This window comes from Ruditapes philippinarum, unplaced genomic scaffold (assembly GCF_026571515.1).
Source record: "Ruditapes philippinarum isolate M1 unplaced genomic scaffold, ASM2657151v2 ctg326_1_1_1_1, whole genome shotgun sequence".
NCBI lineage: Eukaryota > Metazoa > Mollusca > Bivalvia > Venerida > Veneridae > Ruditapes > Ruditapes philippinarum.
This window is the reverse complement of record NW_026864526.1, coordinates 108,209-122,107: the sequence shown is the minus strand read 5'-3', so window position 1 is coordinate 122,107 and position 13,899 is coordinate 108,209. Positions and strand designations below refer to the sequence as shown.

General features: G+C 29.9%; 1 protein-coding gene across 5 annotated transcripts in view; it reads right to left on the bottom strand.

Annotated features, from left to right (window-relative positions):
- Positions 1 to 3,761: 3,761 nt before the first annotated feature.
- Positions 3,762 to 13,899, bottom strand: part of LOC132725929 (neuronal calcium sensor 1-like) — a 48,523-nt gene continuing 38,385 nt past the window's right edge. For all 5 annotated transcript variants that reach the window (XM_060711144.1, XM_060711141.1, XM_060711143.1 and 2 more), the window contains exons 2-9: positions 13,805 to 13,876; positions 8,011 to 8,035; positions 7,554 to 7,602; positions 7,206 to 7,295; positions 6,877 to 6,955; positions 6,572 to 6,660; positions 6,097 to 6,174; positions 3,762 to 5,894 (exon numbers count right to left, since the gene is read on the bottom strand). In XM_060711144.1, coding sequence (XP_060567127.1) covers positions 5,787 to 5,894; positions 6,097 to 6,174; positions 6,572 to 6,660; positions 6,877 to 6,955; positions 7,206 to 7,295; positions 7,554 to 7,602; positions 8,011 to 8,035; positions 13,805 to 13,868 — 582 coding nt within the window. In that variant the 5' untranslated portion in view covers positions 13,869 to 13,876 and the 3' untranslated portion in view covers positions 3,762 to 5,786. The remainder of the gene's footprint in view (positions 5,895 to 6,096; positions 6,175 to 6,571; positions 6,661 to 6,876; positions 6,956 to 7,205; positions 7,296 to 7,553; positions 7,603 to 8,010; positions 8,036 to 13,804; positions 13,877 to 13,899) is intronic.

Sequence of the window (13,899 nt, the reverse complement as noted above, 5' to 3'; positions counted from 1 at the left end):
TAAACAAATTCTTGAAGTTTTACATCATCATTTTAACTTTTCATATAACAGTCAATAACAATACTGTTCACACAGCCTGGGATTCAGGCGTTGATATTTTTTGCATATTCATAACATACGCTCTATTTCATACTCAGTCGTCATAGATAACACAACATCTCTGGTTTTTATAGTATGAACGCCTGGGGAAACCTGCGGAGTTTCCTCATGTAATTATCGACTAATGATAATTCTATTAATAGACCGATTAGCAAATGACCAACAAATTACATGACAAAATCGAAATCGAGGCGAAGATGATGAATGTTGAAAATTTGACGCCATTTACTATTACAGATTGCGTCCAGCACAATTCTCTGATGCTCACAAACTTTATCCACTTTAACTTATTAAAACTGTTGATTAAAGTCACTCATCATGCAATAAATTTTGTCAACGAGTGTTAGTTGGTGTTTTGAAATCGAGGCTCCGTTACTGTTCTTTGAGCTTCGGCTCACTTTCTGGAAATTCCGTTTCTATTTTTAGAAACTAGTTTGCCGTTGCATGAGTTATCGTTCGTTAAATTACACCCGTAATTATCGGGGTGAATACTAGGTGGCGCTTCAAACGTTTTATTAAAAAAAGTAATGACACTTTTGTTTAAAGACATACCGTGTCTCAAGTGTTAAACATTTTTACAGGAAGCCAATTCGTTCAACTTGAATACCTCTGTCGGACCAAGTGGGAGGGAGACTTTATGATGGTATGGACATTTTTTTTAAATCTACCGGGACTGAATTGTGTTGATTTTTGTCTTCTGTCTTGCTTACTCGGCCCCATGTAGGTCATATTGTGTCTTCTTTCTTTTGGCATTCCTCTGTGTCAGATCTTTTTCTTGTTTTATTGTTTCATATTTTTCTGTCGTCATGGGTAAGTATCCCCTTATTCCTAATTTCTTCGGTTCCTTCTCTTACAATCTTGTCCTTGTGCGTGCCTTTTAATTCGTTGCCTTCCTTATATTTTCTTTACTGAATTGTTTATTATTTATAACATTGTCCCATTCGTGCTTGGCCCTTCTCCCTGGGCTCCTTGCCGGTAGATTTTGTTTGGTGATGCATCCATTGACTGTGGCCCTTCTTTGTTGATCTTTGTATAACAAAACAAGAATTCGTACTTTTACTGATATTATTGGTGTCTCTAATTACATATTGTCAAAAACAAACAGCAATAGCAAATTTCCACTGCTTTTTATGTGAACTTGAAAAAACTTTTGCAGTCAAGTAAATCATATGATAACAAAGATCAACAAGGAAAGGAGGCATACTATGAAAGAAGCCCATAACAAATCAGCAACACGGATTCCCGCATAGTCGAACATTCTGTAAATCCTTTTTACAATAATTTGTTAGATTGTCGATCTAAATATATAATGAACTTTGATAGACGTTTCTTTTTAATGTTTGATATTAAAATAAGTAAACGAAAATCATCTGCAGAGGAAATGAGCAATTGATACATTTGTATAGACAAACTAAACGGGAGAGATATTTAAGATGTTTTAAAAATTAAGTACTTTTATATTAAGCAGTTCAAATCGTGACTATATTTTTTAAACGAAGTTTCTGAATGGACTTTCTTATATCGCGGATTAATAGCAATATATGTGGTAATTACAAACCGGATCAACAAATGACAGCCCCTTAACCCGCCCCTTTATCTTTTGTTGCAATTTCATTCTACGCTAAAATATATGCCTTAAATATCATAAATATTTCTTTTTCATATACTAAAAAGGAATTAATAAGGTAGAAATACTTGTTTCTGATAAATCATTGTTTCTGACCTACTGTGTCTATGTTCATGCTTTGCTTACGCTGAACAACGGTACAATTGTACTGCTAAGGTCTGGATTTTACTCGAATATCATAGATCTCTAGAAATTGTTATCTTACATTGTAATAATTCTGTTCTTCATTAGCAAGCAGTCATATTATACATTTTACAGCTCATAAACAACTTTGTTTCTGGGAAAATATTCGTTCTTTGTGTTTATTAGAGATTCCCAAAAACAATTTCACTTTCTTTAAAGTTTATGAGTTTAAAAAATTAAATTGAAAAAATAAATAATTACCCAAAAATTTAAAACGCGACTAAAATTAAACTTTTATAAAACTCAAAAAGAGAAAAAAAACTTCGGTTCAGTTGTACCTGAAATTTATATTAAGCAGTTATTTTCCCCTTTTTATAAAAATTTCGGGTATCTATACAAAAAAAAAACCCTTTGTTTTTTCCTGTTCCTTTTGATCAAATTTTGTTTTAAAATCTTTAGCCATTCATATTACCAATGCGCCCGGGGAGACCTAAATCAGGGGGCAAAATCCATTGGGGCCTGATCATTTTACTGTACACATTTCAGTCAGAAAAATATTTTGAAAATTTCCCTAAATATAAAAAATGGCTTTGTTCAGATTTAAGTCAAGTCCATTTAAGATGCTCAGCGGAGTAAATGATAAGTCTCTTCCATGAAGCAAATATTTTGTGAATGCCTTTAGATAAAGCTTCAAAACCTTAATTCCAAAATAAGAGGGCACGCATCAAGAAAAAATTCTCCTTTTTGTATTGTGGCTTATAAATATTTGGAAAAAAAGTGATCCCTCGGAAGCATTAAAAACAGCAAAATTACATGAAAATTGTTGACTTGGTTTGATTGAGACTGTACATGAGATTGTTCTATTAAAAAGCCTTGACAAATGTATATGCAACTAAAATGAAATGATGCGTACAACCACTTGCTTAATATCTAAAAATATTTGACACAGAAATGTATTTTGATTGCATTGCAATATGTTGTTCTGGTGAACTACTTATAATACGGTAATTTTAAAAAAATTTTTTTCCAAAAATTGTTAAAAGGGGGAAAGGGTCCCCTTAAGGGAATACAGGCCAACATCAAACAAAAATTTTAAAAGGGTTTATTTTAATTTTATGTATCCATCAAAAATATTAGGGAATAAAAGGGGAAAAAAAAATTGTATATCTTATTAAATTAAATGAAAAAACTTTTAAAAAAGAAAAATGTAAGGTTTTTTAAACGTTGATTTGTAATAGGAAAGGGTTTTCCCAAGTTAGCATTCTTTAAAAAAATTTTTTTTTCCCCCTCGCATTTTTAGTTTTCCCAAAATACTTTCCCAATCAAATAAGTTAAATTTTTCCCAATTATGTTACCCCCCAATTCAATACAAAAGAAAAACTTTTTTTTAAAAAAAACAAGTGAATTGTATAACTTCATACACTTCATAACTCAATATACTTAAAGGTGACACACTGTTTCTTTATTCAATATCATTTTCGAAAGTTGGTACCAATACAGTTAGCAAAATACAAGCATATATAATATTTTCGATCGCAATTGAGAATAACACATTATGGAAACACTTGAGCAAATTTATTCTCATGTACACTATATTCTTGGCGTCACTTCCCAATTTAAAGTTTTAACAGATTTTAACATATTCATTGGTCAATCTACATGTTAACTAGTCTCCCTGGATAACTTACCCATAATTACACATTTCTCAGCATGTGGCCGACTATTATTCATGCAACATTATATACTTTTAGAAAAACAAACGAATTATTTCAAGTATGTTAACTTGTATTTCCTGCAATATTTAAATTATGTTTTATTCTTCGAGATATATGATTATAATTGATCTTAATTAACACCTACTGCATGATAGTCAACTTTATGAACAATGACAAATAAACAATAACTACAGAACAAAGGTATATTATATTTTATTTTCAATAAAAGTTAATCGTGTGTTTGAATTGCGTACTGTTTCGTGTAAAGAAATGTCTTGCAGTGCATAAGAAAGAAATCTGACTCATAAAATATTACTTATAGTGTGATGTGTAAGTAAAATCTATGCAATATCAAGAAATTGATAAATCATAAAGTTTCATAATGTATAAACAATCATCCTACTTTTATTCTATTGAATATAAAAAATTCAAGTAAATAACAATTTGCCTAGTTTGATATCAATTATTTAAATAAAACAGATAAAAACGTTGTCCATCAGTCTTGATGGACGAAAATCCTCTTCTTGATGTTTAAAAATTGTCGTTCTTTGTCGTGAAGTAGTGTAACATTAGATTATATAAACCATAACAGACGATGTTGCAATTTAAGGCAATTTCTTAAACAATTCAGACCCTTAAAGATTCGCTATAATGCAAATAAAGCAGGCTATAATAAGAATATAAAATAACACAAAAGTCAGCAACAAAACTGCCTTTCATAACAAATGACTTACAAATACATCTTATAGTAATTTGCTTACTTTGTTTGCACACATTATGCATTAAATAAACTTGAACAATGCTTATTTAGAAATCACTTTTAAAAATGTATGAACTTGAAGCATTTTTATTGTCACATAAAACATTAAAAAAAATAATTAAACATGTTGTTGTTTTTTTAAAATTACTTCTATTTACTTACATCTTTAATGAATAAGCAGACTTATGCTAGTAAAGTATATGCATTGTTCTTTATATCATAATTTTAATACTTGCATTTGGTTTTTTGGTTTTCGAAAATCACAAAAATAAAAGTTTTCAAAACAAATTTTGGTTTTGCAATGATTTCAAGTTAGTTCAAGATTTATTGAAAAAAATGTTTTATAAACGATTTTTGGCGAACTATAGATTAAATTGGAAATGAGAGCTTTTATTGAATTAAATGAATAATTATGATTAATTGTGAAGATCAACTGATTTATTGAACTAGGTCATATCTTAAAATATGAAACAGAGTTATTGAATATTTTGTAGAGTTTTCAAATTTCAATTCATTTACACAAGTTTATTGGGTTAATTCAAATCAATAAACTATGTTGAATTGTTGAGTAACGGCATGTTAAAATTACATATATTAAGAATTGCCAAAACAAAAGTGGTACGTTGATTTGCAAGAGATAACTTAAATATTATTTACAAGTATTATCTGCATCATTTCTATGCACATTGTCCAACTAAAAAATGCGTATTCAAATTATAAACAAACCATAAAGCTAGTAAAAAGTAAAGGAGGAATGAACTTAAATAGACTCAATGAAGAAACTAATTCGGCCGAAAGCTGTTATGACATATTGACAATATTTTCCTCCTTGAATATCATATTAAAGTGCATAAATTGCATACTCACAATACAAACATTATTTGTATTTTGTAGCGTGTTAAATTTAAAAAACAAAAAGTGATATAGATTAAAAAAAAATAACTTGGCTTTCCTGACAGCATTAAAATAAATAGTCATTACATTTATTTTTATCGCCATACAAATGCTACAGTTGTTATTCAAAACAACTAAAATATATATTCAACAAAACACGGCTTTTGCTATCTTTTATAGAAATAACTTAAAGTTCACCAGTAAATATTATCTTAAAACATTAAAAATAATAGCGAATTTCAAGGAAATCAACATTTCGAGATAAACAGTGCAATTAGATAAAAAGTATCCAATAAAAAACACTGAGCAATGATTTCACAGTTTATATATACACGATGAACAAAATGCTCAACTTTAACATCTCCTTGCCTGAAAGCTGTTTACATACATGTTTACATACATTCGTGAAAGCCGAAATGGACCCAGTCGTTTAGTGTGCCAAGCAAAGGTCAAAATTCAAATTTAATTCCTCCTCATTGCAAAGAAAACAACACAGACACGTTTCTAGCAGTTTCGTTTTGTTTTTGTTCAAAAGTAATGTTTTGTTTGATGTTTGAGTGTGTTCTTCTCACGTTGTTACATGTGAGCCATCGTAAATTGTTAAAGCTTGTATAATTGTTGGGTCTTTTTTTGACCCTTCAAGGAATTCATCAAATGTTAACTTATCGTCATGATTCTGAAAGATAAAACAAAAATATGTTGTCAGGATTTTGTTCATGCTTTCCTGTTACACATTTTTATATGAAAATGTACTACAATACTTTTTTAATGCTTATTTATAACGTTTAACCTGAATAAGTATTTCACTACTTGTACAAAATTATATAGACTGCTACTATACTATGGAAGAATTAAGTGTTTCTTTTATTTGATCTGACCTTATCCATAACGTCAAATATTCGGTTCACTCTCTTATCTGGTGTGTTTTCTTCCTCCGGAAGTTTCACTGCATTTCCCTGCAGAATCATATAGAATTATATAACACAGGGACGTCTTGACTAGTAATTTATACCAAATTGTTATAATGTTAATATAAATGCTAATTTATCTTAGAATTCCCATAATGCTTTATCAAATCTTTGATATGAAATAATACAATGGACACATAAAAGTTACAAGAATATTATTCGGAAATAAAAGTTCATTGTAATAAAATACTATCTGGCTATTTTCAAAGTCATTTCGATATGATTCCATTATAAATGACTCAAAACATGCACTATAAAGAATCTCTATAGAAGGGAGAATGCGTGAATAATTGTGTTAGAATATATAGTATTTAAAGAGTAAAGCTTAATGTTTTTAATCTTGTATGCGAAGGAATGCTACTTTTCCCATTTCAAATCTACTTGCCACCATTTTGTAGATAGATTCTACAATGTCTCGGAGTTCATCTTTAGTAATAAACCCATCGCTGTCTAAATCATACAACCGGAATGCCCCTAAAATAGCAATATAATAGTTCTATAATAGCAAACAAATAAAGCTCAGTTCAGACCAAGCATTTTACATGTAATTATATATTATTGATAGTATAAGTGAACAAAGAATTTTTTTTCATCTGTGATGATGTACTTATAGGTGATCAACGAAAAAATAAAACAACACATACTGAAATCATCAGAAATACTTTCATGAGTTTTATAATATATAGTTACATTGAAGTTTTTCCTCTACGTTTCCCCTTGAAGTCACAGACAAAGCTTGGAGAAATTCATGGAATTCAATATAACCATCCTGGAAAAACCAAACATGTATGTTTCAATTTTCATCAACATTACAGGTTTCTACAACTCGAAGTTAATTCATATTTTCTTATAAACCTTTTAAAATCACATTTCAAATAAAAAATTTACAATATCTAAATACATATAATTATATGATCAGAATTCATCAACCATTTTGACAAAAGCTGACTGATTTTCTGAAATGTATTATATTTTACATTAACTTCATTTTTAGTTATTTTTATATTCAATATACTTGCATGGTTTTTGTCAAAGACGTTGAACACAAATGTTGCAAATCTACTTGGGTCACCAAATGGAAAGAACTGTTTGTATATTTTAGTAAAGCCCTGAAATTAAAAGTTGTAAATAAAAAAATGGATACGACAATGCATTAAACATATAAAAACCAATTTTAATATGACATTAGAATAATTTTTGACATAGGAATAATGATAAAAATAAACAAAAAATAACATTAAAGTACCAATAAGTGAAATTGTTTTTTTTTTGTCTGTTTATGTTGTCTGAAAGATCAGAGGAATAATTCACAATGTGTTTGTAAACGTGCATGTAATGGATATTAATTTGACATTGAAAGTCCTCACCTCTAGCGTAAGTTTACCGTCTGGACAGTCTTTCATAAAACCTTTATACCTAATAATTGATAGAAAATACTTATAACAATCCAATATATTTGCTCAATATTTACTAGTATATACACATATCTTTATCAAATATTTTTGTGCATGTCACATCACTACTCGATATCATTATGTATAATAATAATATTTATTTATGATAAAAGTTGATTAAAATCAAATAAAGAAACATATTGTTGAGTAACAATTGCATAGCTTTCCATTAATATGCAACATTTTCAATTTTGTCGTCTTGAGCGTTCTTTATAGATTCTGTCTTACCTACTTTACAACGAAGTATGCATTCTAGCAAAACCTATAAACAAACAGCTTAATCATACAACATGGGCCTTGTGCTCTTATCATTTCTATTTTTATGTTTTTAGATTCAAATCAATCGATAATTGCAATAAGACTGTCTTACCATTGGTGTATTTCTTCTTCCGTAACTGTAAAAACAAAATAAAGTTTTGAATAAATGAAACACAAAATAGGAAAATTAATGATGTTACAAAGTACATCTTTGTAATGGAAAATTAAATACATCAAATGTAATACATAGATGATTTAATTTAGCGAATCAAAAGGAGACAACATTGTATTCCCACTTAAAAAGATTTTTCATTTTTGCAACGTTTAACTAAAGGCAGTAAAATCAACATTACTTTGGTATATTAAATATTTAACAGTATACACATTAGAATGATTATCGTGACCTTTATTATTATTATTTATCAAAACCAGATTATTCCTATAAGTAATTTTCCGCACATCAGGTAATGAAAATCAAATAATTAAGCATTTTTTTTATATTACAGGGGGTTCTCCAGTTCAGACAAAATTAATTTTCCTCATTTCTTGTAATCAAAACCAGGATCGGCACATACATCTTTGTTTTACTAAAACAAATGTGTAGGAGGCAATTAACATAAAAACTTTTGAATAGCAATTCCAAGTAAAGAAATCGACGTCAGTAATTTCACAAGCTCTAAGTCAATGTGTCTTTTTATCTTCGAAATGTAAAGATAATTTTAATAGCCAACTTTAATTAATGAATGTTCAGGTTATCTATCGATTAACATTTGACATTTCCTTTGAAAGCAGGAAATTAATCATATGGTGTTAAGACGAATCCTGCAAGAAACTTTACGATAACAATGATTTCTATTATTGATTTCATCTAAAAATTGGTTCAAATTTGAACAACATCAATAGATAAGCACTAAAATGATGTCTAAAATTGATGAGATAAATCAAAGAACCTTAAAAAAAAGATACGAAAATACATGCATTTTGACATTTTGAAACACCCACATTTCTGTTTATATGGCTATCGTTATGGTAAGATCAATAAACATAACAATGACATAACAATAAAAGCGGTATTGTATCATTTGTAGCAGGTCACTTGCATCTTCAAAGAAAATAGAACTATTAGAACTGAATAGTTTGAAAGATAAGAGTATAAGATTTTAGGAAATTACATATATTAACAACTACAGTGACAATAAAATAAAAACAAACATCAGCATATTGGCATATCATGGAGAAATATAAGACATATCAAAAACTTGAAAATAATGGAGTCATCAAAAAAGTAAACAGTAGGAGAAAAAAGTAGAACAGACACGATAAAGGCTAACCTCGAACAAAGATCTAGATGCATTTGTAACAACAAAAATATTTTACATCATTTGGGATGTAAGGTTTTCTCATAATGCTACGAATGTGAACTATTTCGTTCACTCTTTTTTCCACAAACCTGTTAATGAGATTTTCTGCTGGGAGCTAGGAGGTGTAATACAAAAAACAAAATTTGTTCAATAATTAAGCTGCCTGTGTTTGCTGCATGTTAAACAGCGTTTACATTAGACGGACGTAATTTGAACCATATGTAAATACATACATATGTTCTGCGTTTGACAAAAATTTACCTTCATTTAGTATTTGAAGTTAAAAAATCGACGGAGGGTTTTCGTTTTTTAATTTGTTTAGAGCATAGAAATGGTTCGAATGTTATCTGTCTGTCTGTATATCTGTCTTTTTCTTTATTGTTCTTCATTTACATATTCTGTACCGTTGATTTAATACTATTGTGGAAATAAATCTTACATAATTATCTGTTTTCGCACATTAAATAACTGTTCATAAATTATTTTAATGGAAACTCCAAAAGTAAACCATACATTTTACTTATCAAGGTATTTCGATGGCTTGAAAAATCAGCTGATTAGAAATGCCCCAAAGCGCTGAGATAACAAACGCTAGAGTGCGTGATATACTTAGAACTGTTTCGTAAAAGATAATGCACTAACGTTTAAAACCAATTATTTGCTTTTATTTAAAAAAGTATGTACTGTTAATGTCTGATTCCCAGACAAAAGTCGTTGATCAATTACAAGTAAATCCCCGAAAGATTGTTCACTTATCACCATTTCTCTGGAAACTGTAATTTCACCATGTCTATAAATCTTTTCTTTATTAGCAGCCGATAACATTACTCATGTTACAGCCAGTTCGGAAAAGGAGAAATGAAATACCCCATAATTGCTTTTGGCTCTTGAGCTGAACCTCTCGAGTGAATATATTTATTTAGAGGAATCTATTTCATCTATAACTATTCTCAATTTACTAAGACAGCTTGTAATCTCAAATCTTAAACAATGCAAGTTACTTGATGCTATTTTTTGTCGTTGTCATTAACGTTGCCAAAATTGTTTAAGATTGAAATGCTTGATATATAAAACAAGATATTTGTGCTAATTGTTCCATTCTTTTGAAAGTAGTGTTGCATGACTATTAAATATATGTTATCGTTCTATGCTCTTAATGTTCAGATATACGTGTCTACGAACCAATGACATACATCATTTTTCATTCTTCAAAAAATGTATTCTTATACAAAATTATTCATATATTTTTAGGATGTTTTTCTTCAATATTGTAAGCGTGCCATACTTTTGTACACTTTAATTATTTGTTTTATTACGTTATGCATCAATTTGCCTACAAATAATGATAAGATTTGGCGTCAAGTCTGTTATTATTTTGATGAAACTTTAAATTAAAGCAATAAATATTGAACACAAAACTATCCTGAAGTTGATCTGAAACTTAGTTTTTCACATTCGTTTCTATTTGTACTTACGGGTACTTATTATTTGTATTTATACCTTTCACTGGCAAAATTCACGTTATTACACAGACAAGAATAGTAATAGAAAGACAGGTTGATAGACATATAGTAGATCAATGATAATTTATAAAGAATATGACGTCTGAAGAAGAAAATCTTTTTATTATAGTGACTTGCAATTAATGTAATTATATACAATTCATAGAAATTTAAATAAAACACAAAACAAATATTTGTCTGACCCCATAGACACAAATGTCACTGTTTATAGAAAACGTCATGTAAATTAATGTAGTAGAATCTAACATAATGAACTAGCATATGAATGGTTTTCAAAGATTAAAATATTACATCTGCCTAAACATGTTATCAAAATGCGCAGCATGTGGTATTCATCTTTCTTGAAAATATTGGATTTTAAGTACGAAATACATGTTTATACACTCATGTGTTCATATAAACGACATCACGTCAAATTGGCGCAAAATAATAGAAGGGAGTGTTTTGTCCTTCTAGAATCATCAATCGTCTTTTAAAAGGAGGTTTTGAACCTTCTGTGTGAAGGGATACCGAATGCTTAGTGCTCAACCGTTTTTCAATTGGACAGTTCGCTTTCCTCTTTTTATAACATCTGAAAAACTAAATGGAATTTAGAATGTGGACTGAATTGTCCTAACGTTTGTTTACTTTCTTGCTCTATCGGCACTTTAATGTGATTTCCTTGCTGTCCTGTGTTCCTTAGGGACATTTAGTACTTTCGATAAGGTCATTAGGTCTTTTCTGTTTTAATATTTAGTCATCTTAGAGTTTTACGTAAAAATTAATCTGTTGTTACTGTAAGATTTTTATGAAATTTGAGATGTGGATCGTGCTTTTTTAATAAGTAGCCCGTAGCATGACAAATTCATTTAATTAGTTTTTAAACAACGAGCATACTGAATATCCAATAAGAATTATGAGATTAAGTTCACTATAAATAGAAGTTTTAGATAAAAAAATCAGATATCTGTGAAAGAAATGAGTCAGCTCTTAAAACAGATCTAGACGTCTAGCTAATTGCATTCTTTCAGCCCAGTTTTCAAAAATGGCTGCATACAAAAGATGAAATTATAGATGGCACCGAGACAGAAATAGATAACTTTCCTATTGCAAGGTTAGCAGGGTGAGACCATATTCATTCTGAGTATCATGTTCGTGTCAGTTACAATTTATCACGGCGTGTCATGCTTACGCACCGGGAAAAAGTAACAAAGTGCAGACAAAGTGCAAGGAAAATTACAGTGTGTGTGTTATTTTGAATATGGGTGCGAATTGTTTAATTTTTTGGTGTTGTATGACTATCAAATATATGTTATCATTCTATGCTCCTAATGTTCAGATAGACTTGGCTACGAACCAATGGCTTACATCATTCTTCAAACACTGTATTCTTATACAAAATTATACGCTTACGAGTATATTTTTAAAACTTTTCTTTCTCAAAATTGTACTTTTGTTCACTTAAATAATAGTCTATAAAATTTAAAAAAATAATTGTTATGCATTACTTTGCTGCCAAATGATGTTATGATTTGACTTCAAGTCCGTTACTGTCCTGAGTTGGACAGTTCTCTTCCCTCTTTGTATTACATCTGTCTCCTAAAGGGCATTGAGTACTTTCGATATGGTCATAAAGTATTTTCGTTTTAAATATTAAGTAATATTAGAGTTTTATTTAAACCTTTACCACATATATACGCGAAATAACGCACTTTCGACCCCCCCCTCTTTTAGGCCTCAAATAGTGAAAAAAATGTTCTGTTTGGCTCATGTTTTCGTTTGAGAAATGTTGATAAAAAATGATCACTTTTTCGGCGGCACCCCCATCAAAAAGGTACGTCAGGGGGTTGCCAGAAGGGGGATGTGCCCCCTTCTGTTTGGAGGGTTTGAAGGAGGAGGGCAGTCCCCCTCATCGCTAAGAACATTTTGGACTTGTGAGAGGCTAAAAATGGCCCCAGGTCGATCATAAGGTAACGTGTAACCAACGCTGAAAAGCCTTTGATTCTATCTGAATCCATTGAGAAGTTGTAGTAATGCAGTTGCAATCAATTTTTATGGAAAAAATCAACGCAAAATAGTGATTTTTTGGCAATTTTGAGAAGTCCCCTCGTTGCCATGGTAACAAAAAAAATTAAGACTAAACATGTTACAAAGGCAATGGTCCAGTCAACATTTGTGCCAAGTTTGATTAGTATTGAAGCGGTTTTATAGTTTTATAGCTGAAACTGTAACGGGAGACATTTCAATCAAAACAGCCATTTTTCATAAAAATGCTCATGCAGTAATGGATTAATATTTTATGATTGTTACTGTTACATTTTTTATGAATTTTGAGATGTGGACGTGTTTTTAAAAGTAGCTCCTAGCATGACAAATGCATTTAGTTAGTTTTTAAACAACGAGCGTACTACATATCCAATAAAAAATATGAAATTAAGTTTACTTTAAATAGAAGTTTTAGATAAGAATTCACATGTCTGTAAATGAGTCAGCTCTAAAATAAATCTAGACTAGCTAATTGCATTCTTTCAGCGCAGTTTCCAAAAATGACTGCATACAAAAGATGAAATTATAGATTGCACCGAGACAGAAATAGATAACTTTCCAATTGCAAGGTTAGCAGGGTGAGACAATATTATTCTGAGTATCATGTTCGTGTCAGCTACAATTTATCATAGCGTGTCATGCTTACACGCCGTGATACAGTAACAAAGTGCACGCAAAGTACAAGGAAAATTACATTGTGTGCGTATGTTTTGAATATTGATGTCAAATTTTTCAACAGTTCTCTGGTTTTTAGTAAAAATTGTTTTTTCTTTGCAATTTTTTTTTACATTTGGCAAAATAACAAAAAAAAAAAAAACATTATAAAATGAATAAAAATAAAATGAAAAATAAGCAAGCTACAACATTCAAATCTTAAATGAATGATTAGCTTGATTGTTCTACAAGATTGAAACACGTAAGTCACATGGTTTGAACAAACACAAAACCACGAGTGTATATAGATTTTAAAACATTTAAGACAAAAGCTGCTGCTTACAGTATGTTGAATTCTTTAGGTCTTCTATGTCGTCTGCTTTTAGCTTACTGTTCCTCTTTCCCATCGTCTTTCCTGCAAAATAACATATCGATATA